At 37.4% G+C, this 26,407-nt stretch overlaps 1 protein-coding gene across 1 annotated transcript in view; it reads right to left on the bottom strand.

Moving 5' to 3' along the window:
• Positions 1–266: 266 nt before the first annotated feature.
• LOC140916738 (transmembrane 9 superfamily member 2) overlaps positions 267–26,407 on the bottom strand; it is a 41,000-nt gene continuing 14,859 nt past the window's right edge. Inside the window, exons 8-17 of the mRNA XM_073358440.1 lie at positions 25,296–25,372; positions 24,296–24,404; positions 21,454–21,586; positions 18,862–18,981; positions 18,618–18,675; positions 15,398–15,557; positions 13,961–14,112; positions 13,038–13,149; positions 11,067–11,238; positions 267–899 (exon numbers count right to left, since the gene is read on the bottom strand). Of these exons, the coding sequence (XP_073214541.1) occupies positions 832–899; positions 11,067–11,238; positions 13,038–13,149; positions 13,961–14,112; positions 15,398–15,557; positions 18,618–18,675; positions 18,862–18,981; positions 21,454–21,586; positions 24,296–24,404; positions 25,296–25,372 (1,161 nt within the window). The 3' untranslated portion in view covers positions 267–831. The remainder of the gene's footprint in view (positions 900–11,066; positions 11,239–13,037; positions 13,150–13,960; positions 14,113–15,397; positions 15,558–18,617; positions 18,676–18,861; positions 18,982–21,453; positions 21,587–24,295; positions 24,405–25,295; positions 25,373–26,407) is intronic.

Consider the following 26,407-nt stretch of genomic DNA (forward strand, 5'->3'; position numbering starts at 1 on the left):
TACAATCAGAGGTGTTGGTAATCCCCTTTAAAGCCTTGGAGTGGATCTGCTTAGAAGAGAGAATGCCTCTCATCCTATAATCCAAAGCAGCAGTTAGGCTCCACTTGGCTATTGTTCCCTACATTTGAACACTCCATAACTAGCAGTACAGCCCAGAAATAAGGGTTTGTGCCTTTGGGAATCATTTCTTTGCAGCTCATTTGACAAAGTAAATGAATGAAACTTAAGAGTGGTGACATACTTGACAAGAAAATGGACAAGTCAGCCAGAGTTGTGCAGTTTTATTTGAAGAAAAACAGTGTCGATATCCTTAACAAAATTCTACATTACACTAAATACATGTTCCTTTGTACGATGATATACAAGCTGTGAAGAAGGTGCACAATACTATGTACAATCAGTTTTAAGTTAAAAAAGTTTCACATTTTTACATAGTATTTACTGGACAGTCCTATGCTTTGATGGTATAATTGGTAAAAGTAAAAAGAAAAGTAACAAAAATCACAAGAAATCTCAGCTAGAAAACTATATAATGCACTATTTTTTTTTAAAAAAGAAACTGTTTTCATTGCATCATTCATTTGTTTTAAATCAAACTTTGTATACGGTATTTTTTAAAAATTATTAGAATGGATTAACATTTTCAGGGACAGTATGACTGGTGTAAATGTTTTCCAATGCTGCTATTCCATCCATAAAACTTGTATTTTGGGCCATACAGACTGAGATTCAGCTTTTACATCTTAAAATAATTATGCAGTAGGTTTCTCAATACATGGTAAAAATATATCACAGCAAGGGAGATATGTTCCAAAGACACTTTGAAATTCTTCAGTCCACTTTCACAACACTGTAAATCTTACTAACAAACCAGAAGCAGGCAAAAAATCCAATCGTCCCTAAAACAAGAAGAGTGTTAAAATAGTTAGTTAACCTTCCGTACATGTTTCTGGAGCAAGTCTAGTAACAGACAATTCCCAGCAGGACAGAATATCTCATTATCCTCCAGTTACCTATCCCGAAATAAAAGTGCACTTTTAATTTTAACAATGCACAACCTGGGGCTACTAACTTATCAATTTCAAAGCTAATAAAGACTTAGGATTTTCTTGCATGATGTGCCTGTAACCCATTGAACGTGGTTACACAAATCTGTCATTAGCAGCCATATAGATACTCTAAATCAACTAGCAGTTAATTTCCTCTACTGTATGAAACATTTACAATGTATACATATGCAAAGGCCACGTCCAGCTCTGTCTTTAGGTCATACACTACTGCAAGGCCATGTGATCTAGTGAACTGCCCACTGACTGGGAGTCAAGAGACCTGGATTCTATTCCTGGCTCTGCCACTGATTATGTGATCCCAGATAAGTCACTTCAACTCTATTTTTCCTTTATTTAGTCTACCTATTAAGGACAGAAACTGTCTTATTATGCGAGTCCATTGTACTAGGGCTGATCTTGAGTGGGGCCTCTAGACACAACCATGGTACAAATAAACATTCCAGCTGGAGTGTGGGCCAACCTACCACTGAAAATGGTAGTCCAACTAAATTTTCAAAATCCACCCTTCTGTGGAAGGGCAGTTCACACGAGTGAGCTGTCTACCTCCCTGTCAAGCTACACAAATGAAGACTGGAATTATGGTGTGAATTTCTAAGTGAAGGTAATTAGCCACTGGAACAAATTTATGAAGGGCTACAGTGCGCAATTTGGCAATTTTAAAATCAAGACTGGATGTTTTCCTAAAAGAATGTGCTCTAAGAATTGTTTTGGGGGAAATTCTCTGGTCTGTGTTATTCTGGAGGTCAGACTACATGATCATAGTGGTCCCTTCTGCTGTATAAGCAAGGGTTGAGTAGCCTGCAGAAGTTACTGAAGATTTAAGGCAGGAGTAACCATTGCATGGCAAGAAGGTGGAGAACAACATAGGGCAGAGGAAGAGACTGGCCCAGGACCAGAGTATTTTCTGTTTTTACTGTAAAGAGCAAAGTTGTGGCTGCCTCACCCACTATCACTGTGATGGAGTGACTGGAAAGAAGGAGGGAAGACTATGCCTCCTTTTCAGTTACTGGGGACATGTGCAATGTGTCCCAAATATCCTCCCCATTAACTCAATTGAGACTCAGGGGTAAATGTGTTTCTCTCAAACTCCTGCACCAATTTCAAAGGCAAACTTTATGAAATAAGTAAGTTGTCCATCTAACAACCTTGCATTCAAGGAGATTCAATATTAAACCTCAAAACCCCTCCAGGAAATAGCTATTACTATAGGCACTTTGCACTTTGGTTAACTGAGGCACAGACGTTAAACTAGATGTCACAATTAACACCCTTCAATGGTAGGAAAAATCAGTGTTAGCTAAACAAGTTTTTAAAAAGACAGCGAAGTGCAACACTCCTATAAAGATTCACTGCACTCTTAGGAGACATACCCAGTCCACTCCATCAGAGGCTTTTTATAAACATAATTATGGAAAATAGAACATGTTCAATATCAGCTCTACAATCTTATTTATTCACCATCACAGGCACAACCACTGGAAGGAAGTTTCATGTTCTTTGACTATTTTACCTTTTACATATTTATTGAATTAGCGTCTCTTTCTACCCATCTAACCACTTGCTGACCAGACTTTCACAAGTGATAAATGAGAAGCCTTTCTTCAGATGCTTCCTATTATATACCTGCTAGTTCTTGTGATACTTCATTTTGCCACATACATTTCTCATAAAGGGCTTTTGACAGCCTACTATTAGGTGCTATCGATTACCTTTTTCCTCCAGATCTTCAGTTATCATAGTCCGAAACAGTGGGGGTTGGCAGATTTACCATGCTTGATAGGAAATCATACACCAACCACAAAAGGAATTTAATTCCTCTGTGGGCTTGACATCACTAAGTCTTTCTAGTTTATAGTTGATTCTCCGACTCCTTCCCATTGAGTCCAATACTCCTGTATCTGCATTGTTACAAACTCTCCTCCCCTAGCTCATAGTTTCTTCCTTTTAGTGTTTGTTTCTCCTTATCCCACCTTCTTGTTATGTTTATAACATAACCTGCTTTGAGCCTTCTTCTGTCTCTTAAAGCAGCTACTTACTGAAGTGCTATGTTTTTCCTGCATGTTTAACAGATTAGGTATATTAAAAATCAATCAGCTTTCCTGTAACAGAAATTCAATATTTTACAGCACTAAAGTTTTAGCACAAGAATAAGATTTTCCCATTGCACAGTTCTATGAACATACGATTGCAAGTACATACAAGCTTACTATAGAAATATACTCTATACAAACCCCCATCCACTGACCCTTGTTACTCTGGACCTTCCCTACGCACCACTCTTCCCTCAAAGGAGGACTTCATTCAAAATACGAAGTTACCAAAGCCATTCCCAGTGAACAAGGACTATTTAATCTATAATCAGGTTTCTCAAATACACCAATAGAATCACTTGCCAACTTCCCTCCCCAAATTCTGTTCAACAAATCAAAGAGAAAATATTCTCTTTCTTGGAGATTTTGCCAATTTAGATAGTAGAAGCCTTGTAGATTTATGGATATTAGCAGCTAAATCTGAGATGTATACTCATAAATGCATAAAATGGAGGCAAGTGTCAAACACCACCTGTCACCCTGAACTGCAAGAGGCACACAGATGTAGCTCAGACAGAAAACTGCTAGACACCTAATTTGGATTTTGTCCAGTAGCCTATATAATTACTTTCATCACCAGAACACAAAATCTCCCCTACCAATACTATAATGGCACATCTGTAGTTAGAGTTCAGTCACCGTTTCCATTATGAACCCCAGCATGCACTGTAATTCCTCCAACCAAACAAAAATTTCTTAAGGATTTAGAATGTGGATGGTTGTAGTGACAAGAGACTTCAAAGGGCATTTAAGTCTATGGATACCATTATTTGAATCATAAATAGCCCCTAGTTTATCGCTATCAAGTCTACTTCAAACTCAAAGATCAAAATAGTTTGAGAGGAGCTACCATGGTCCATATCATTTAAAAAAATCTACCTTTAAGCATCCATAATTGCAGATTTATGATGAGTGAACTATAGCAAATCAGTGGAAAACTTCAGTGAAGCAATCTTTTAAATATTCCCAAGGTTTTTTTAAACCTGTAGGTTAAACATTTATCTGACAGACTAACAGCTCCTGTGGCTGAGTTCAGTACATTGCTTGTTTTCAGTCGTTTGATATTACACAGAGTCAACATTAGCTGACAGTTGGATTAAATTATTGTTCACAAGTAACCTGTATGTTTGCAGAGCTCCTATAACTCACTTAAAATCCTCTCATAAAAGCTGCCCACTTCTTCCAGGTTCCAACAACAAGACCACTTCTGGGGAAGGGAGTATTTCTTCCCCAACCTGGTTCACAGCTTTATTGCTATCTGAAAGGCTGTCACTTGACTTTTCTATTCTGCTTGTAAAGTCATTTATTTTCTATTGCCTTTGCAAACTTTTTAAATAAACTAACGTATTTCACTTCAACTCTGTATTGTGAAAGCCACTGCACTAAGTTGCTGTGTATGAATGACTGAGCAGAATGGGCCCAATTCTTCCCTGTCTGGCACCTGATGTAGTAATTTACAGAAGTGATAAATGGGTATAAAATGTTTGATTAGGAAGGTGTCCCACGTAAGCAGTTCTATGATATTGGCACTGACCAACTAGTTAAGAGTAAAATACAAACCAAGTAATACCTTGGTGAGGTGAATACAACTGAAGGAAACTGTTATTTTAAAGGCTATTTTAAAGGCTGCAGCTTTAGCTATATCATTTACTTCAATATGATGGACAAGAAGGCTGGGATTTTCAGAGGCTCCCAAAGGAGTTAGGTGCCTGACTGCCATTGTTCGAAATGTTATCAGCTAGCATGGCACACTGGTGAGACACTGATGCCAGACAAGTCAAGGCTGGCATTTTCAGATTCTCTTTCCTCTGAGCACCTCTCTCATGAAAGCCAGTCTTGAAATACAAGCACACAGCTGATAGCAGTTTCTCTCAACTGAAATCTTGCCTCGATTGCCATCCTTTGTTGCTTTATTAAAATATCATTCCAGTAATATCTGAACCAGCTTGTTAAACAGGACACCCTTTCCTGCAGAGGAGACACACTATTACATTTCTAATTTAGTATACATGCCTGGTATCAACTTTAGTAAGTTTACAACATGATGCCCAATTCAAAAAACACATCTATGTTTACCAAAAAACCAACAAGGTTATTTGTTTGTAAGTGGTCTAATTTGTTACCATTCAAAGCTACTTCAGTTTCTTTCACAAAGCATGGTCAAAAGCAAAAGCAAAATTTTCTGAAAGAATCTGTACAGTCTACTGATTCAAGTTACAAATTCATGTGACTGGCTATTTAGTTATCAAAACGCAAGAATGCTTTCAAACCCAAGTGAAATATCAGATGGAACACAGAACAGGAAAACCCAAACTCTTTTCACTGTAAGCAAGTTCTACTCACTGTGGATGTTAACCTGTTTATTCCAGGAAAAAATTACTGATTTAAACAGGAAAGATCATACTTTGATCCTGAAGAAGTTCTGTTAGCACTACACTTTTATTCCACAATCTACCTTTTTGATAGGGGTAAGAGCTTTGATATACACCTCTCTCTGCCCCATACTATTGTGAAAGAGCTCAACCGCAACAAACTCCTCTTATATCCCTAAAAGGCCTTGATTTGTTCTAGAATCAAGTGTTATGAGTGCACCTTTTTATTATTTTTTATTTTAGTTTAAGTAATCCCAAGCCTGCAAATTTACAAAAATATGAATATGGATTAGGGCAGACATGCATTTAAGGAATTACTTTTTTTTTTGGTAGAGCTATCTTCAAAGGGATGTCCTTCACAATTACTTTAAGACTAACTTTCATAGATAAGCCCTTGGAGCTCATCCATAGAAATGAAAGCATCAGCTCGCTACAAACCATTATATATCTTCTCTCTAATTCTCCAGAAGTGTAAATGTAAGCTTGTTTTTTTTTTATGGCAATTATTTAAAATTCATGAAACTGATAGTCAAGATGTTACTGAATGTCTGAAGTAACTTTCCTACCCTAAGAGGCAAAATATGACCAATACATCTGAAAACAGCTGACAATTCAGCTCTTTTTATCTTTTGTCCTCAGCTTTCTATATTGTTGAATTCTCTACCAGTAATGCATAATAGCACTTAGCAACAGTTTTCTTTCTGTGTATACAGAATGTTTGCTAATGGTATTTTTAACTGGCTAACAAATTTATTAGTAAATTATTTCTTTTTAAATTTCACTTCAATATTAAAAACACAATTACTGCACCAAGTAAACCCAAAACACTTCAAAGCAGACTGCCCTGTTCTACTTGGCTCTTCTAGCTTTATTGTTTAATGAAGACAAAAACATTCAGAGCACGAACAGAATGTAAGAAAGCAAATAGAAGAGCACTCTGCACTTGGCTGATACTTCTTATGTACCTTAAAAGCTCTTTGTATCATACTGGTTTCAATCACTGCACAGTGGTGGGTGCTTCAGAATCTCAGATTCTAAACACAGTCTACCCAGAAGATCAAAACTCAATTTTGAACATGGCATTAACTCACAATTGAAAGTGATGTTCAAAAATAGGTCACTGTGAAGCAACATGTTTTGACTAAATGCAACCATTTTTTGTCCTCAAGCATAAAATTCACGTAATCATAACTATCACCATTCACATATACTTACTACATATTTATTTATTTCTCTACAATTTGTACATTAAAATAGTACACAAAATGGATGTACACAAAAATAGTTCGATTTGGCCAGCTTCATTATATTGGTGACAGTCATTGTTTTAAATATTCACATGTATTTGTTCAGTTTCAGCATTCAGCTCCTACTTGGCTATTCACTGTAGTCTTTTGTGGAGGCCACAACCATGTTGCCATGCACGAGCTGTTAATGAGGAATTTTATATTGGATTTCAGGTACTGTGATGGAGAAATGTTTAAAAAATGTAGAAAAAAATCCTACCGCTAACGTAACTGGAATAGTTATGCACAGTAGTACATCTACTCACGTTAGCAATCCATTAACTCACATCAGTAACTTTACTCACATTTAGAAGTGTTGGCAGGATTGGGCCCTTATTTAGGTTTAATTTACAAAGTGGGTGCTACTAAGAAAAAGTCACAATAAACCAAACTCCTCTAACCTTCATTGGACTGTGTAGGTTCAGTAGTTTACTATTCACGCAAAGCACTGATTGTTAAATTATCAGAGAGGATAAAATTCAAAAACAGATTATCAAGGACTCAAACTATGAATTGCTCACAAATTTAAATATACAAGCCATTTTTAACTTATAAAGTTTAGAATTTGGAAAAACAGTCACTTCCTAAAGTAATGTGATTCCACACTGACTTTTGTCATGAAATGGTTATAGAAAGCAGAACTACTATTAATGTGGTTCTATAAAAGTTAACACGTGAAAATAACAATTACATATTATTGTAGTTTTTCAAGCCTCATTGGCCTTCCCATTAAGGACTCCAGGATCAACACATCTGAAGCTCTTAATACCATTTCAGCAGCTGCCATGACAATTTCAATTATTTTATATGTGAAAAGGATATTTAATTCTATCAATTTACATCTTGTAAGTTGAAATTGAAATTGGCAATGTAGCAGCTAACCTATGCTAAAACCCAGACACATTAACATATTGCTTTAGTTTAAAAATAATTAAAACATTTTTAACTATAGATTTCTTTTTTGTAAATTACAGCAGACATCTGGAGCTTATCTGTTTTGCCAGAATTTAAGTAGGGGTTTAACCAGCATCATGCCACAGTCCGTGTTTGCTTTTTAATTTAAAATGGGAAGCATTAAATCCTTCTCAGTTTTCACTTTTAAGAGACTCAACACTGCAAAGGATACAATCCACAGCCTTCCCCTCCTCTTCCCCCCATGAAAAGGGGAGGAGAGACAGACTTCAGCAGGGTGTAAATAACGAGAAGGAAAAAACATAGCAAATACATGGCAGCTAACGTCATTAAACATAACGTACACAGGGTATTTGCTCACTTTGCTCAGAAATGCATGCACTAATACTCCCTGCTAATTCTAGCATGCACTGTGCTGTTTTGTTACCTCAGGTGGTTATTCAACCAGTTTCAGGCACAAAAAATATCAGGCTCTCCTCCCCTCTCAGCTGCAAGGCTTAAATAGTAAGAAAGAAAAAAAAACCCACCAACTTTTACAGTGTCCAGGAAAATACAGAAGAACTGCCTAGAAACAGCTGTGTGCAATTTGGCCATATATACCTAGTCCTACCTCAGTGCAAAAGACTGGTCTAAATGACCTATCAAGCTCCCTTCCACTCCTACATTTCTAGAATTCTAGATCTATGTTAAGCGAATATAAATATTTGAAGTGGTTTTCAATAAGCAGGTAGAAGTCTTTTAGAGGTAGCAGTGAGTTATCGGTCAGTGTCTTGTAGCTCATCAATAACAGGATACTACAAATTAACATCACTAGTCACAGTTTAAAACAATCCTCTATATACAGAAGGCATTTTCCCTATAATTCTACCACTCTTGTGCTTTGGGATTCAAAGTGAAATGCCACTTGTAAGGTAGGACTGTGTGAACTCTACATCTTGCAGCACCAAGGTAACGAAAGATTATTAGAAAGATGTAATCCTGAGCATGAGGAGCACTGCATCTTGTTTTTTAACCTGTTTGCACAAGAGCCTTTCCTCTTTGGTATGAAGCTTTCTGGGCCAAATTGTCACGTCAAGCCCCAAAATTACATTTGATACCACTTGCTTATGAATGTTAAGGTAATTCTGTAGTAGATGCGCAGTTTGCATGAGTAATTTCAGAGTCCACATTTCAAAATATGGCTCTCTGTTTGGAACTCTACGGCATGTGAAGTTTTATTCCCCTGAATACTCATCTTGTTAAAATAGTGGCAATTTCTACCTGGCATCTCATTCTTCATTCATAGCCATTTGCCTTTTTACCACTTTTCGTCAGGTTTCCACAGAATAAAATTACACCGGTCTTAATCATAGATCCAAGTGTGGCAGCAGATCCAAATTTAGAAAGCAAAAGTTCCTTTTCTCCAACAGCATTTGAAGTTATCCCACAAAGTAGCCAGGCACCAAATCCACTTCTCTCCACAACTAGTATATGGCAAGTAACAAGTTGGAACGGACTCAGACGAACTTAATCTCAGCAAGTCTAGTGACAACAGAGAATGGGGTGCAGGGCAGCAGCAGAGAAGAGACTGAGGTTGGTGGTGGAAATAACCCTGAGTGCATCCAAAATACTCACATTTTTTTAATTTTGTTCTGAATGTAAATGAGGATCTTCTAAGAAGAGATGGGGAATCTAAGAAAGTCCTATAGAAGTCCTATCACTTGCTCCCAAGACTTAGATCAACTTACAGAATTAGCGTAGACCAGCCCTTAGTAAATTGTCCAAGGTTACAAAGAAAGTCTGTAGCACAGCACAGAATATAACAGAGGTCTCTGAAGTCCCAGACTTGCACCCTAACCACTGAGCCATCCTGCCTTTCTAAATTCTGAAAGTTACAGCCACAGTCACAAGAGGCCAGATTTAGACCCTTCTCTTGAACAAATGAGGAAGCCTGAAGTGAACAGCCACCTAGAAGCCTCCATAGCAAGCACCCATTGAACATGAGTGCAGAAGGAGGTTTCTTGGATTAGCCAAGTGCTTGCTGACTCACTGCAGTACTAAAGACCTTTCTGCTGAACCTGGACCTCACAAACCCTAGCCTTTTCTGTGGGGCTGGGGAAAAGAGCTGATGATGTGATCAATAAAATTCACACATTCTTCACATACTCTACCAGAAAGCTAACTTCTAGTTCTGGAAAAAATCCTGTTTCTCACATTATGCTCCAAGTTTAATTACATCAGAAGATATGAATAAAGTACATTCTAGCAGACCACAATAGGTGGTCCTGCCTGCATCTCAACAGCACAACACTGGAAGTGTCCCCACACTGTCTATTTAACAATGTGCTGCAGTACCCCATTTGCCTCATTTCAATAGGCTCAGAACTCCCAAGATGTTTAACTCCTGCACAAACTTTTTTTTTTTTTTTTGGGTCAGTGTAGGGCAAGTTTTGTTCAACACATTCCTAACCCCTCTTTTCTTCTTTGCATCTGCAAGTTACGCAACATCGCATCTGCTTTACCATCTGGCATTTCAAGTGTCTGACTGCTCTGGGTATTTGGTTCTATCACATACTCAATACCAGTTCACTACCATGTGAATATTTGGACATCTTGCATTCATTATCAAGTTAAATAAATTGAAAATAAAAATTTCCAGTCCCTATACACTGCGTGTGACATTTGCAATTTAAAGCCTTTACATTTAGTAATAGTTATATTTAGCATTTAGATCACTTTACATTTTCAAAACCTTTTACAAGTATCTGTTGTAAGGATTAATTAGGTAAGTGTTAGCCCCATTTTACACACTGTGAACACACATCAAGATGCTGAGTGACTTGCAACAGTTAGTGTCAGGATTAAATCTTCCAGTCCCACATTCATCCTTCCAGCAAAGGCTGTTCTCATTTTTAGTCTCCGTTTCTTATCTTTCATTTACGTTTTTTTTATATATGATCAGCATTCCTTTCATTTTGTGACTTCCTAAGTAATTTCCAATATAAAAGCTTTTCTGTCAAGGACACTTTGAAAATGTAAATCTATAATGTTCTTAGGTCACTGTTACACTACCATGCAATAATCAAGGAAACGCAACAAGTTAGAAAAGAATCGCTGCAAATTAGATTGTAGATCTTCAGGTCAGGAACAATAAGTTATCTGTACTGTTATGTCGCTAGTGTGCATATGGTTGGGTGAGTGAATTATGGTAGCAGCAGACTCAAAACATGTTTAATTTAAAAACTGCTGTTTCTTGCAAGCGTTTCTCAACTTGACTCTGGCTAGAATGTTCAGAAAACAGCAACCCAGAAGTCCTGAAACCATTGCATTGAATTTCACCAATAATGCTGCACTTACCTGTAAAAAGGAAAAATATCAAAACCATGATCATAGTATACCCAAAGTATAAAATGGTACTAGCAGTTCCCGTTATTTGGAGTTTAGAGAAGAAGTAATGAACAGCATAGATAAAAAGATAAACGGCTGTAAAGCTGCTTGTTAAGAACGATCTCCACCACCAATGATAATCCTGAAAGAAATAATAAACCATTACAGGAAAAAAAATCCAAGCACAAAACTAAAACTGCACTTTTATTTCAAAGCAAAGCATTATTTACAAGTAATAATAAGTGTATGACGGATTAAATTATTTCTTGGCATATTTCTACACTCATACTTTTGCTTAAACTCCTTTTCATTAAAATTATGGTTTTCCAATTGCTATTTCTTTCTCAGAGTGAATTCTGTCAGGATCTTTCAACTATGAACGTGAAATTCTGTTATCTACAATCAAGACTATATTTAGGGTTTTTCTGGTAATTGTAGAAACTGGGGAACTACAGCAAATGTCTGCTCAGTCTACAAAGGAGAATGTGCTGGGGACTTAATTTTTTTTTTTTTTTTGCAGATTTTAAAAAGTTTCAGAATTATACATTTACACGGGATAATGTGTTAAGTAACTATTAATTCATTGAAATAATTTCACAGATGTGTAGCAGCTCTCACCCTCAAGAGTCCCAAAGCACCTTGCAAGTTTACAGATACATGGTACAAGTGTCCACCACAGAAATGCAGCCATAAGGGGCAACATGATAGTAGTTTAACTGCACAGCTTAACTATAGTATTCAAGAGTGGAAATGAACACTATGGTTGAGGACCAAATCTTCAAGACTGCAAAAACTGCCAACATACACACCCCTTCATGAGTGTACCCTCAAGACGGGATAAGTGTATACACTATCTTGGATGGAAGTTAAGCAAATTTTGTTACTGAAACTGCAGAGCAATTATAAATTACACGGGCCGCAGCACATTGGAAACCTTAACTCATGATTTATAGGGAACAATTACAAATGGGACTTCATTCTTTCACTGTTATTTTAAATACACACAGTTGAAAACGTGTCAAACTTTTTGCAAAAGTATTAGTGAAATCAGATTCAAAGCTTTCTTTAAGCCACAAGAATTATTTTGTTGGGGATTGCTAGAAAATATTTAACTAGCCCTTTTCAGTAAGGACAAAATTACTAAAACCACACAGTGTACAATACCTCATTAGTGGTCAATTTAAAAGCAACATCTCTCCCCCTTTATACTGATGACTTTGTAATCTGCCATGCCAGATATTAGCAGCACAAAGCCTCCAAAGCTGAGCACTGACATGTTATGCCCAACAGTTGACTTAAATCAAGCTGTTCATAACATTAAGAAGTGTAACATTAAAAATCCAACTGGAATGTCATTTCCTGTTTTGTGGCTCCTCTACCATTACAGTACCATCCCAGGGCATAAAACGAGAGCTTGCACTGCAGATGCAGTGACAAGGCAGAAACTGCTTTTTTTTTAAATTTAACTTGTATATATTACAAAACATAGACCAACAACATAACCAGGCCAAAGGTACATACAATCGATATACAGAATCCTGACAGGTTTCAGAGTAGCAGCCGTGTTAGTCTGTATTCGTAAAAAGAAAAGGAAGGCTTGTGGCACCTTAGAGACTAACAAATTTATTTGAGCATAAGCTTTCGCGAGCTACAGCTCACTTCATCGGATGCATTCAGTGGAAAATGAATGCATTCGATGAAGTGAGCTGTAGCTCGCGAAAGCTTATGCTCAAATAAATTTGTTAGTCTCTAAGGTGCCACAAGCCTTCCTTTTCTTTTTGAGAATCCTGACAATACACCCACATAGTCTACAGTGTCCAGCACTTTGCAGAGGTGGCCTTGCATAGGCATCCAACACCCCTTGCAAACTTCACTCTAACATGTCCCAGCTAGCTATGCATTGCACTGTCATGATATATGCATCAAAATATGTTCATTTACCTCTGCACATAGATGGAAATAGCACAGCAAGACTGTAGCCTCAGAACATGTAATAAGAAGAATTATAAATACTAAGAACAGGAAACCAAACATGTAGTACATTTGATGGGACCTAAAACACACAAAAGAAATGTGTCAAATTAGTGTTCAATTTTTTTTGTTACATACCTAAGAAATAAGTAATTAGAAAACAGAACAGGCTTTGTCTGCATTGTTGACATACTCCTCCAAATCTTCAGCCTCTACCCGCTATCCCTCTACCTTCATGAGTAAATACGCTGCTTACACAATTGCATTGTTGAAGTCAGGGTAAGGGCACCTCAACGCTCTAGCATCGTTTTGTAAAACAATTAGACCCTGACTACATAGACCAGGGAAACCATTCCTTTCCCCTCACCTTTCTGTCAAGGACTGTTCTCACTAGAAAGGTACTATCAGAATTTCAAATCTCAGGGCCTTCTGAGACCTTATGCTCCATTGGCTCTCTCTAGTGCTGCTCTCCAGCATAATATCTGCCTCCTTCACATTGCTTAAATTAGTCTTCCAGCTGTCTTATTTTACCATACCACGCCTTCTAACAGTTGCTCCTCCACTCCCAGACTTCTATCCTTAGACAAATCAATCCTATTCAGCTCAAGGGTCATCTAAACGCTTGACCATACAAAAATGCACCCTTTCCTACCAAGTGCATAAGTATCTGTTTTATGAGATGTGGGAGGAAGCATTAAATCTATGTAATAATTAGAGGGATGCAATTACTACAATTTAAAGATATTTCACAAAAAAGGAATACTGGCAAATTCCTTCATGTCTCCCTCCTGGTTTTTCTGAATCCACTGTTTTGGGTTCTCCGTGCTCATTGTACATGTCCATTTTTGAACTGACAGGCCAGCCTGCCCATCAAGTAAAGATACAATACTCACCAAATACTGTTTAGAATGAAAAAAAGCTGAATAAAAATACAACCAAATGGCAAGATGCCACCCATGATGATACCAGGCAACGGCTTTGTGAAAAACGACTGCTCCGGGATCTGACGAGGAATCTGGTTTGTACGAACTGGGTGTTCAATAGGCTTTGAGAGAAATTAATACAATTAAAAAAGACAAATAACTGTAAACAACATAGTAACAAGGTAAGATAGGAAAAAAAGTGTTAAAAATTAAAGACACTTAAGATTATTATTTCCTAATACTAGCTCCTAGGAACTTGACATGCTTAAGTCTCCCATTATATTCATCCATTAGGATATGTTTTCATCCATAAGGCTACATTTTAGTCACAGATATTTTTAATAAAAGTCATGGACAGGTCACGGGCAGTAAACAAAAATTCATGGCCCGTGAGCTGTCCATGACTTTTCCTATAAACCCCTAACTAAAACTTGGGTGGGGGGCTAAGGGTGCACTGGGACGGCCCAGGGGCGCTGCGGGAGGTGGCTCAGGACCCTGCTGGTGCTGGGAGAGGAGGGCCAGGCCGCGCCCGCTGGTGGTGGGGAAGGGGAGACAGTGGCACGCAGCCCGGGACCCCCAGCTGGTGCTACCTGGCTCTGCGTCCCTGCAACTCTTAGGTGGTGGAGGGATCCGGGGGCTCCGCGCGGAGCTCCTGCCACAAGCGCTGCCTGCACAGCTCCCATTAGCCAGGAACTGCAGCCAAGGCAGCTGCGGGGGCAGGACCTGCAGGCACAGGCAGTACACAGAGCCTCCTGGCCCCTCCACCGCCTAGGAGCTGCAGCCCCATGCCAATGGGAGCCGGGGAGCCCCCCACCGCTCAACCCCTAGCCCTGAGCCCCCTCTCACACACCCAAACTGCTGCTGGCCGCTGCAGAAGTCACAGAATCCGTGACTTCTGTGACAGACTCGCAGCCTTAGCCATACGCCACTGAGCTAAACCAAATCTCTAAAGATGACAAACTAATGCACAAACCAATAAACAGTGATTTTTTGGAAATTCCACTGCAGCGATGACCTAGTAAATTTCAGCATGCAGGAGGGAGAGGTCTTTATTTAGTTTTTGATGGAATTACTGATTTTCTTCTAGATGTGTTAACCTTTCAGAAGACTGTAGCACACATACTGTGCAGACAAGAGGAATGTCAATAAAGATGTGTTCTTAGAAGAGATCCTGAATGGCCAGAAAAATATTTTGAAAATCAGTTTGTATTCTTGTCCATCATACAAAAAGATCAGAAGTTGGAAAACAGTTCATTTCAGAATGGACAGCCACATGCATCTTAGCCAAATTTTGGTGTTGACAGCTAACACACTAACTCCGCATGAATAAATACTTGATGTTAGAACAGAAAAGTATTATACTGAGTGGCAGATAAGACACACTTAAACAATGCACTCAAAAACTACCTTTTCTTTGAATCCAAAATATGCACCAATGAAGGTTAATGGGACAGAAATTCCAAACCACATTGCCAGGATAGCAACCAGTGTGCCAAAGGGGATGGCAGCTGATGATCCCTTCACCCACAGAATAAGATTCATAATGAAGAAATCAGCGAAGACAATACTGAAAAAAAAACCCAAACAAAACACAGAATTTTCTCACTAGCAGCGTAAAATCGGAAGAGAATTAAATATTTTTAGGTGGTTCATAAAACTAAAGGATTATGAATATTCACTTGTAGTCTATGCAATATTGTTTCACCACTAATACATAAAAAGTGGTAATTATCACTTGCAACAGCTAATTGTCTTTAATCTTTAGAGTCTTTTAGCAATAAGGCCACTTATTTGGAAGACCTTTAATTGGCTATAAACAAACCGAGGGAACGTGAAGAGCCACTATCATAAAAAAAGTTACATGGTGTGTTTAAGCAAACACTCTCGACTGTACTGTACTTTGCCTGCCCTTCCTTTCCCATCACTGCTAATTGTCTGGTAATGCTTTTAAATAGCTCTTTTCTAACGAACCTGTTATTCCTTCTGCCAAATTCAGTCATTGCTGGCAAAACCCACTGTTCAAGATACCACAAACTACATCAGAGCTACCACAGGCTAATCCTAGAAAAAGCTTCTTGTTACAACCAAATCTCTCTTCAGCCATAGGACACAATATATAAAAAGTGAACAAAAAAAGTGTGCTAGTTCAACAACATTACATCTTTGTACTATAAGAGATTCACAGTTTCAAAGGGAGCTAAGCTACTGAAGCAAGAGTGTGTTATTGCTTCGGTTTAATCAGCATTATACCTTCCATTTTCTCAAAAACATCGATAAAAAGGAAAAAACATTCAGAGTTTACTAAGCCCTAAAGGCTGGTTTTCTAAGCCTGAAGAAGTCCTCTTCGACAGTCTTCTTGCACTTTTAGTACAGAATTGTGTCACAAAGCAAACAACTTTCTCACCCCATTTTATTCCCCTAAACCCTCCATTTACAAAAAAAAAGTTTTTGAAGACTTCTATTTTGGAAATTAAGATGTAGGTCATGCTCTCCTGCACCCTTTCCATATGCTTTCTGAAAATCCTTTCAACAAATGAGACTGAAACCCAGTTTTAATTATTTGAGAGAAGTGATTAAGATTTCAAACATGTTCCATCCAGTAATAAAGCAATAAAATACATTGCCAGGGAACCTCATCTGGGAATCTGCATGGATTCCCACCACCCAGGGTACAGGAGAAGATTCAGTCCCAGGAAGGGGCATTGTAAAATGAACCACTCACTGGGACTCATATGCAAGAATTCTTGAAGTAGAATTTACACTAGTCTCAGACGAAGCTAAACATTCCATTGTAGTGGACAACATCATGCAAAGAGAAAGCAGTGGGCAAGCCATTGCACAAATGGTTCCCAAATATTCCTGTGAGTAGCACCCTATAAATGTGTGATCAAATGCAGTTAAAGCAAACCCTGCATGTTGTATTTTAGACCTTGTTCATGTCAGTAATCCAATCTCTGCTTCTCCCCTTCCAAAGATAAAGGAAAAATACTCTGTATATAAACTCAGCCTACTGAGAATATAACTGCCTTGGGCTGTTTATGACATTATGCGGTTTCACTGAACAAGCACAGCATAATCAAGACATCTGTTCTTATTTTACCAACCCCAATCATTCTGCTTCCTCTATGAAACTGAATATATTCTGGAATTTAAATTATCAGCATGATTTTTTTTCTACAGATAAATATCCTTTGCACTGTGAAGATATCTAAATGACAGCAGGGAGACTGAAGCACATTTTGTTTAGGAATAAGATTTCCACATAGAAATACTACAGATTCAGTTGTCACCCAATACATCAGGTTTCATTCGATCCAATTCTAGTTTATTCAAACCAAGCCATGTTTTATTAATTCTATTTTTCATCTGTCTTCATACAAAGATACAGACGTTTTGCTGAAAACAGATCTTGTTAAACTCCATTCTGCAATAGATTATCCAGAATAAAAATCTGAAGGCAAATTCAAGATATTTACTGAACACAAAAGCAGAAAAATTGCTTTAGCTATTCACAATGCCAATAATCTACTATATACATTCTATACATTTATTTTCCACTCTACCACCCACCCACCCAAAAAGCCGTGCCAAGGACTACCTCTAATAGGCAACCTTCTGTCTTAAAGGACCACTTTAAATTACCTCTACGGTTTCCAGTACAATTATATATATTACATTAATTTTAAATTTTATTTTTAGGTACATAGACACAAAAACATACCTGAAACCCTAGTTTCCAAATGAAATGTTCCTAAACCCAATTTTAAAAGCTATACATGTAGAGCACCACATTGTTCTTCATGAACTAGTCTCTAGTCCCGTCTTTAGCAAGATTATTCACTGCAGTAGCACACAGCTGCTATTTTAGTCAAAAAAATAATTTTGTATAGAACACTAATGTCCCTATTATATAGTTTCACCAGAAGAACATTCCAATATATTCAAGATACAAACAACAAGATAAAGTGTTTGTACCAAATTAGTAAGGAACTAAACTTACAATCTCAGACCTAACCCTACTTCCTGTATACTAAGTACGAATAGTGTGACTGACTACAATGGGGGTAGGATCTAGCCCTGATTTATAAAGGTGCTCTTAGCAGAATAGCTTTTCCAAAAAGCCACCATAATAAGCCATGCATTTACAATGAAATATAGTCCCTACTAACGTTAACGTGAGTATCTAGAAAATACTGAATGCTGTAATCGAAGAGCTGTTGTATTATATCAGGATTAATTGCAGCAGCAACAATACAACTGAGTCAATGGTTCACAAATTTTTCCATCTTAGAACAACAAAAAAACATTTCAGGCCCCACCTCCATAGTGTTGGGACTACTTATGAAGGAAGGGAGGGATGGTCATGACCCCCAGGTTGAAAAGCCATGTTCTACAACATTATGCAATTTGCAAACTCTCCAAATACAGGAGATTTACAAGCTTTTCTTCCCACTCTAAAATGTTGTGTAGAAAGGAAAATAAAGTAGGGAAGCAATAAAGGCAACGGCACAGCCCCTGAAAGAGTTCTGTGCTAAGAAATCAGTGTTTTTCTTTATTTGTGGTAGAGTTATATACAAGAATACAGGAAAGAACAATTGCATAAGAGTAAGGAACAAAAAGTACTGACCCAGGGCACAACAGAGCTGTCAGCAAAACATTTGTCTTCCACTTTTCACCTCGAAATGCTGAGGAATAAGTAAAAATCATTACTAGAGAGTTTTAAATGCAATACCTCTTATAAATATTTTGCAGTATGACAGCAAGGAGCAGATCTGATATCCGAGACACCAGCTCCAACTTGAATCACATATAATGCCTGGCAATGCTGAATTTAACATGCTGTATCATATGAAATAAGCAATGGTACTTACTCTTATACATTCTAGCAGATACATAACCAGCAGGAGTTCCCAGCAAGACCCACAGTACAACTGCACAGGTCATCAAAGCTCCTCGGTTGGCAGGAGAAAGAAAGCCAAGGCAAGCTAGAACTAAAGATGTGAAAAGACAGAATAAGCCATTTATCACATTTTATTAGCATATTCTATAGCTCACACCACAGCACATAGGTTCATCCAGTTCACTGAGACAGCATATGTGTATGTATACATACGCACACATACCAACTCGTCATAAGTGCACACCATTCTGGGCATAACTGAACTAAATGCTTGTGTATTTTTACCTCATACTCAAAAGGCTAAGATTCCTGTGGCTAAACGGCTTCAAGAGAGGCACATGGTTGAAGTCTCTGCTCCTCCAACAACTATACCATGAGATTTCAGCTCGGAAATCAGCTTTTAAAAGCTTAAAGAATGATGCTTCTGTAAGAGTACATTTATTGCATAGGCAACCATAATAGTTTAATACATGCCATAAGAGTCGTCCAAGAAAAGTAGGCCCAGAGTAGTAAAAAGCAGTGATTTATTTTTTAAAAAGGTAGTTATAAGAAGCATGAAGATAATAGAACTGGATCTTAAGTAACCGATTTAGAAACTTCAAACTCCAGACAAAGGTTATCACAGCTCCCACGATGGACAATGCTTATCTTCAGGAACAAGGTAGACCATCTGGAAAATAAGGTCCCCATATTTAAAAAGGAAAAAAAGGAGGCGGTAGTTTGAGTTCTTGAACAAACTGTAAGGGCAACCCCAGATTTGAAAGGCAGTTATTCAATTACAGACTCTGCAATTAGTGGTATGTGAAATTTTTGTATTTGGAAATAGACTCCAAGAACTGTCATGGGATTTGGAAGGACCAATTTATGAAGACAAAAAAAGGTAAGTTATTATACTTACATTTAAACACATTAGGAACAGAGAAAAGGATGTTGAACTAGAACTCTGAAAAGTAATGCTCTGTGTGAAATGTTAGTCAGCTAGGAATGCAGTGAGTTGGGGTGGACATATTTACATGTTCTGATCTTCTAACAAAGAAAAGTACTGATGAAGTGGAAAGATAAAGTTGCCATTTTCACTGTTAAAAATAATTCACCAAGTTTTTAAACTCTAAAACAGAAGAAGGCCAACAGAATGTTAGAAACCCAGAACTATAATCATATCTTACATTACTGATTTGTTTCACCAACCTGTACAGGAGTACCCTACTCGGGCTGGTCAAAGACTATTGGGATTTTGTTGGTGTGATTCTTTTAAAATTTAAAATATTGAATACAAAAGTTATTCCTCTCCCCATAAGATTTTCATTTCTACTTTTAATGATCAAAAAGGCAGAAAAAATCTTCTACACCACTGTGTAGACTGTATGAAGTCTTATCTTCTAACAGCAAGTTTTCCTTGTTGTTTATTGATAATGGTCTTGGCAGAACAGCTACATAATCAGCCTTCAGGCCACTGGCAGGTCTATGCTCTACGGGAGTCAAAGGCTACAGAACTGATGGTTCCTTGTTCACGCTCAACACCACACAGGAATCTTTATTAAAATTAAAGTTTAAAAACAAGCCAGAAGGGAAAGCCAACATCTTACAGTATGATGTTAAATATGGCAAGAATATATTTTAGAGGAGGATCAAGGACAAGCATATACTGACCCTTCTGCTTAATGACCTATGCTACAAGGGAAAACAAGCTACCCCTTCCTTTTCTCCGCATAAGATGTTTATAGATAACGGCAAGTATTGAAGGTCAGTCTGAATTTGCTACCATTTTATCTGGACTTCTATCTGTATTTACTGTAGACCAGTTCTCTGGTCTGAAACATTTAATCAAAGAATGTGTTTTTTTGCTTGGCATCAAGATATACAGAAGATAATGTTTTGCTGGTATGTACAATTTAGAACAAATGATTTAATACCAAGTGCTACAAAAATATATAAACGTCAGTATGTGCCAATATTTTACTGTGTAGTAACAAAGGGAGTTGTAAAAGATTTATATGAAACAATGAAGTATAATAATTTGAAGGAGATTACAATGTTATGGCTGTATCTAGGTGTTTGTGCCAAGCTCAAGTTACATGAGCACTGATTCAGTGCCATTTTATTGGCACATACTCAAGTTCTTATTTCAGAATGACTGTTGACTGTTATATCAACTTTATCAGAAAAAATGTGTTCTGAAAAATATTAGAGCTTTGATTAAACGTCTTTGAACTTACCTTACTAGGTCCAAGTATTATTGGACCATGATGAGTAAGTGTGGACTTCTAGTATATTTTTAACAACTTTTAAAAAGGGGATTTGGACTGGGGCTACTTCACTTCTATAGCATGTGAATTAGCCCTAATAGAGAGATGCTGTGATAATGATCAAAACACTACTATTTGCAATAGCGTTATTGCAGACATCTGGGTCATTACTATGGGCAAATGTATTTTTCTTTTCTTAAAAGGAAGGATTTGTAACCAATCAAAAGGATAGACAGCAATGCAAGAAATCATTTCATGTTTCTTACAATTACACTAAGGTGTAAGTATGTAATTTTAATAAACCTTATTATACTTACACAGAGTAATAAAGGTCATAATGAAAATTTGCGTTCCTTGACCCAAGAAGACGGATAACAGCATTCCCTTCCTTGGAGGTCTAAATACATCTCCATGAACCAACTTCCAACCAAATTCCTCTTGAGCATCTTCCTGCATAATAGCAACATCTTTATTAAATATACATAATTCAGCAATGAATATAAGCAAAATGTGAAACGTGCTTTCAAAGTTTGATTAACTTTCAGTTTGGCCCAAAGACAGACTAATTGCATTGATTCATCACTCACTGGTTTTACAGTCCCCTCATGGTTTACTGGAAGAAACAGGCAAGATTTATCATGAAAATGCTTGCCTTTGAGAGTGACAGAGAAACAATGTAATTAGCAAAGATCCTCATAAGGTCAACGTGAATGTAAAGCAAAAGAAAGCATTCCATTTAATTTAACTTGGAATACAGCAATTCACATTGGTTTAAATAATTATGCTTTGAGACAAGCAAAAGAGATATCTGCCTCAGTAACAAGAACTAAGTAATGACGGGCTTTTTGCTTTACTTCATAAGTGCAAATTTGGGCTCCCTCTGCTCCAAATATCTTCCCTGTTAATTCTCAAGTTGAGACCATTGTGTTCTTCATCATGTTGCTGTCATGTTGCTAAATAAACTAATGTAGTCTGAGTCTTAGGGAATATCAATCTGGAGGAACTAAGCAGCAGTCAACTCTGAAAAACTGGTGGTTTCCAACAAACTTGGCCCATGCTAAAATAGCTGTGCCCCATTCAGTCAAAGAGTGCTGGGTTCCCTACACATCATCCAGCCTAACTGTAATCAGTAAATATTTTCTGGGGTGTTTGGTACCAAAATTAAACATTCACAGAAAAGAGGTGGGAAGGAAGGGAAACAGAACTGCATGACTGACAACATCTCTTCATTTCCTATGGAACATTTCATCATCTCCCTAGTGTGAGGAGCTTTGTGTCCACCTTGTTGATAAACAATTCTCAAGAGCTGGGGGTATGCTGCAAGTGGGACTTTTTTTAATGTGTTTAGAAAACAGTTTTACAGCAAGTGTTATGTCAGCAGGGAAACAGAAACCATAGATCCAGAGTTAGGTAACAGGGAACATGATTATTAAGGTACAACATGGAGGAAACGCTGCCAAACTCAGAATCATAATAAATTCTCCTCCTGGACAGAAGTCTTCTAGTTACTCACTCCTTTCCCAAAAGTACAGTGCACTTTTGCTGTGGGAGTCCACATAAATCTGGTTCCCATTTCCAAAAGCAGGAAGCTTCTATTGTCCTTACTAAGCCTTTTTTCATAAACCAGTAAGTAAACAAAGCATTGGTTTAAACGTTGTTGCCTGAAACAAATGCTTATTTTTAATTTACCAAAAAAGAAAACTGAAAAAGAAATATCCTTTTCCAGGATGGACCTCCTAAATGCATGCCTTCTATGCCAATCCAACAGGGGACAAGGCAAATACTTTCTATTGGCACATTTGGAAAGGTTTAACGAGTGAAAGAACATGAGTTAGATTTTCCATGAGAAATTAGTCAGCAAAAATACTTTCCTTGGAAAACAGAGCAGGTTCTGGTCCCACCACCAACTTTGCTCTGAAAGTTGATGCATTATTTGTGCTGCATGTCTGAAAAAAATCAGATCAAGCTGGGCAGCCTGAGTCCTTGTTTGTCTTACGTGAACCAGAGCACTCCCCACTCAATGGAGTTGGATTTTTAGTAAGCCTACTAAGGAGCAAAGGGGTGGGTCTCAGAGCTCAGGCTCCAGCCCAAGCGTCTGCACTGATATTTTGAGCCCCACAAGCCCAAGTCAATTGACCCAGGCGCTGAGACTCGCTGTCACAGATTTTTTATTGCAGTGTAGATGTACCCTAAAATACTGTGTTGGACTTAGAGCCACACTGCCTCTGAGAAGGTTCAACTGTTGTTTTCAGTACAACTCCACTAAAATGGGAGTTACATCTGCTTATGCCAGAGCTAAACCTGGTCCCACCATCTGGATGAAACAGCGGTTAGACCACTATCGATAAATATTCTATGTCCGACTGCAAGCTTGGTATTTCAAACCTGTAAAACAAGTAGGTTTGAAATATGCAATGTTTAGGCCTTAAAATGAAGAGGTTTACATCTACAACTGACGATTACTAGAAAACAATTCTCTAAATGACAGTTTTATGTCCATGAACCTCATGCTTTAGATTTAAGATGTAGAAGTAGTCCTTTCCCCATCCAGTGCAGAAATCAAATAAACCTGTTAAAAAAACATTTCATTAAGATTATGATAGGACAGCAGAGAGCACGTTTATTTGTATTTTAAAAAGGAACAAAGTCGTACCAAATTCACTTCAGGTTGATTAAATTTAACCAGCAAGAGAGGCATAATGATTTTGGTTTTTACCGTTACAATGGACTCACAGAAACCTACATATAGTAGTATAGAAATTCTCAGCTTGCCTTTGTAGCCATCACTTGATGCATTACAGGTTTACTTGTTAGTGTCCCTCACAAGACATCCAAGCGTGTGCACAGGCACTCAACATTAAGTTCTTTGAAATATCTGAATAGAACACACACCTCACCTTTGCTTACCCCTAAAGTTTATCCTTCCACATTAAAAGTTTGTCAAATCGAGGTGGGGAACTGAGCCTCTTAATCATATCTGCACCAAATACTCTCTTCTTTGGGGAAGCTGACATTTCAGTAAGGCCATTTATTACTCTCAAAGAGCTGATACATCTACATATTACTTATACTGACCTCCTAGACTGCATTCAAAACTGTAGTTAATAGATTTTTTCTTCCTAGAAAAGGAGATCTAAAAACCATAAGAGTTCTACTCACAGAAGAGTCAATCTGGTTATATCTTGCAATATCTTTATGAAGAGTCCTTAGTATGATCATAGCCACCATGCCAGATAAGAAGAGAACAATTACGAGGGAATTCATTATGCTGTAGATAAAGAAAAATTCAAAGTTTCTATCCACTTTTTCAGACTTCAGCATATGCACTACATAATATGTGCACATCTGAAGTCTGAAGCACATTTTTGGATATCAAGTTTGTGTGTAAGTAGTTCTGTCAGGTATTTTAAATTTTAATGTTTTCCTACACAGAAAAAATAAATTATAATAGGACATACTACAACACAAAACTAGGAAAGCCCCTGCAAAGCCATTCTGCTGAAGAGCAGAGAATACTAGAGAATCTCAACCCAACTGGTTTTTGCCAAATGGATTTTATATATGAAATACAATCAAATCTATGTAATTCCATTAAACAAATTAGTTACATATTAAATATCAGATTTCATGTATGATATGTATTGCTTTTTTAGCATTTATGTACAGCACACATTTTCCTCTTTACTGTACAACTTATACATTAATTCATAAACAATAGATCTTTTGGTACATTCTCTTGCATAAAAAACCTCACTGACTATCTTTCGTATTTAACAGCAGCAGCTAATATTAAAAACAAAACTTGTACAGATAACCTCTATTTGGTAATCAGAGCAAGCCAGATGGTAATGGTAAGAAAACTGATGGGCAGTAACCTTCCAAAAGCTCTGCAGAACAAGATGATAAAGCAACCTCCATGTTTTCACTTTGCTTTTGGATACTAATGGCACATTCCTTTGGTGACATGCAATACTTTAGCTGCTCCCAAGAGATCCAAGACTGACAAAAGCTGCTTTACGTATTGAAACAAGGAAGTTCATTTGCTTGGAAACTAACAGACTTAATTTTACATGTAACAGTTACATATCCTGAAAACTGAAGGATAAGATCTTTGTGCTTCACTGCAAGATGTATTCACTCCATAAATTAAAAATTTTACCTAAACCACTGAATGTTGGTATGTGGCATAGACTCCAAAATGTAGTCCCATCTGGAAGCCCACTTGATATCATTTTCCTATAAACAAGGTGAAACAAAATGATTAAACAAAAAAAAAAATGACTTTGGGGGAGTAAAGGTTTTGATGCCACTTCCTAAAGTTAGTGAGTATGCATAATCTACTTGACTGTATGCAAACAGCAAGTGCACAAATGTGTATATTTTTGCACATGCACAGGTCTGAAAGCCCAACCCTTCAAAATGGGTCAAGATGTCAGTCTATCATGGCCTCACTAACAAAAAGTCAGCTGCTGTAGAACAGAGAGCAAATTTCTGTCTCTTCAGTGTGCAGACTGCAAAATCAGACTGATAAAACAGTGGCCAAACTAAAACAATGCAGGTGCGATAACAAAACATAAAGCTATTACTATTTAAGTTATGGGCTTAGTTTACTTAGTTTTAAAAGTAAATGTCCTGGATCCATAAAACAGCCACTACTGATTTTACTGGTTTATTAATTTTAAATTTTAAATAAATAAATAGCATTTTTTCCTTAGAAAAATGCATTCTGACTATATCTAAAGTAAAGTTTAAAGGCAGCAAACTGCAGAGAGTCAATTTTAAGTGTACCTGATATTTAAGATGTAAATAGTGACATCTGCTGGAAATACCTGAACTAGCAGGAATTATCGACTTGCTGAAAAAACAAGTGTCCCAAATGCATAATGCATTTTGTAAATTACTGAACAACATTGACATGATAAATTGCAATTTATCCTCAAGATTTAAACATATGTTAATAGACAGGAGGTTCATCCATGTCATAAAATTGGCAAGTCTAAGGAGGACTGGATAGCTTAAGGGAAAAGTGCAAGGCTCTATATTCTATAACCTCAAGGTAGGTTCAAGTTAACTTCAGATGGGTGGATAGTGAAAGCTATCATCATATGACAGCTGTATGGCTGTCTTTGCAAAAAATGAACTAGTGCTCTCAGTCCAATTCCTAGTAGACAGGTGTCTTACATCATAAAAACAAACCATAATTGCCACTTTTTAAGGTAGGCTGAACAGGGGTATCAATTTTTGAAGCAACAGGGAAACCGAACTATCCTC

The sequence above is a fragment of the Lepidochelys kempii genome, chromosome 9, assembly GCF_965140285.1.
Source record: "Lepidochelys kempii isolate rLepKem1 chromosome 9, rLepKem1.hap1, whole genome shotgun sequence".
Lineage (NCBI taxonomy): Eukaryota > Metazoa > Chordata > Testudines > Cheloniidae > Lepidochelys > Lepidochelys kempii.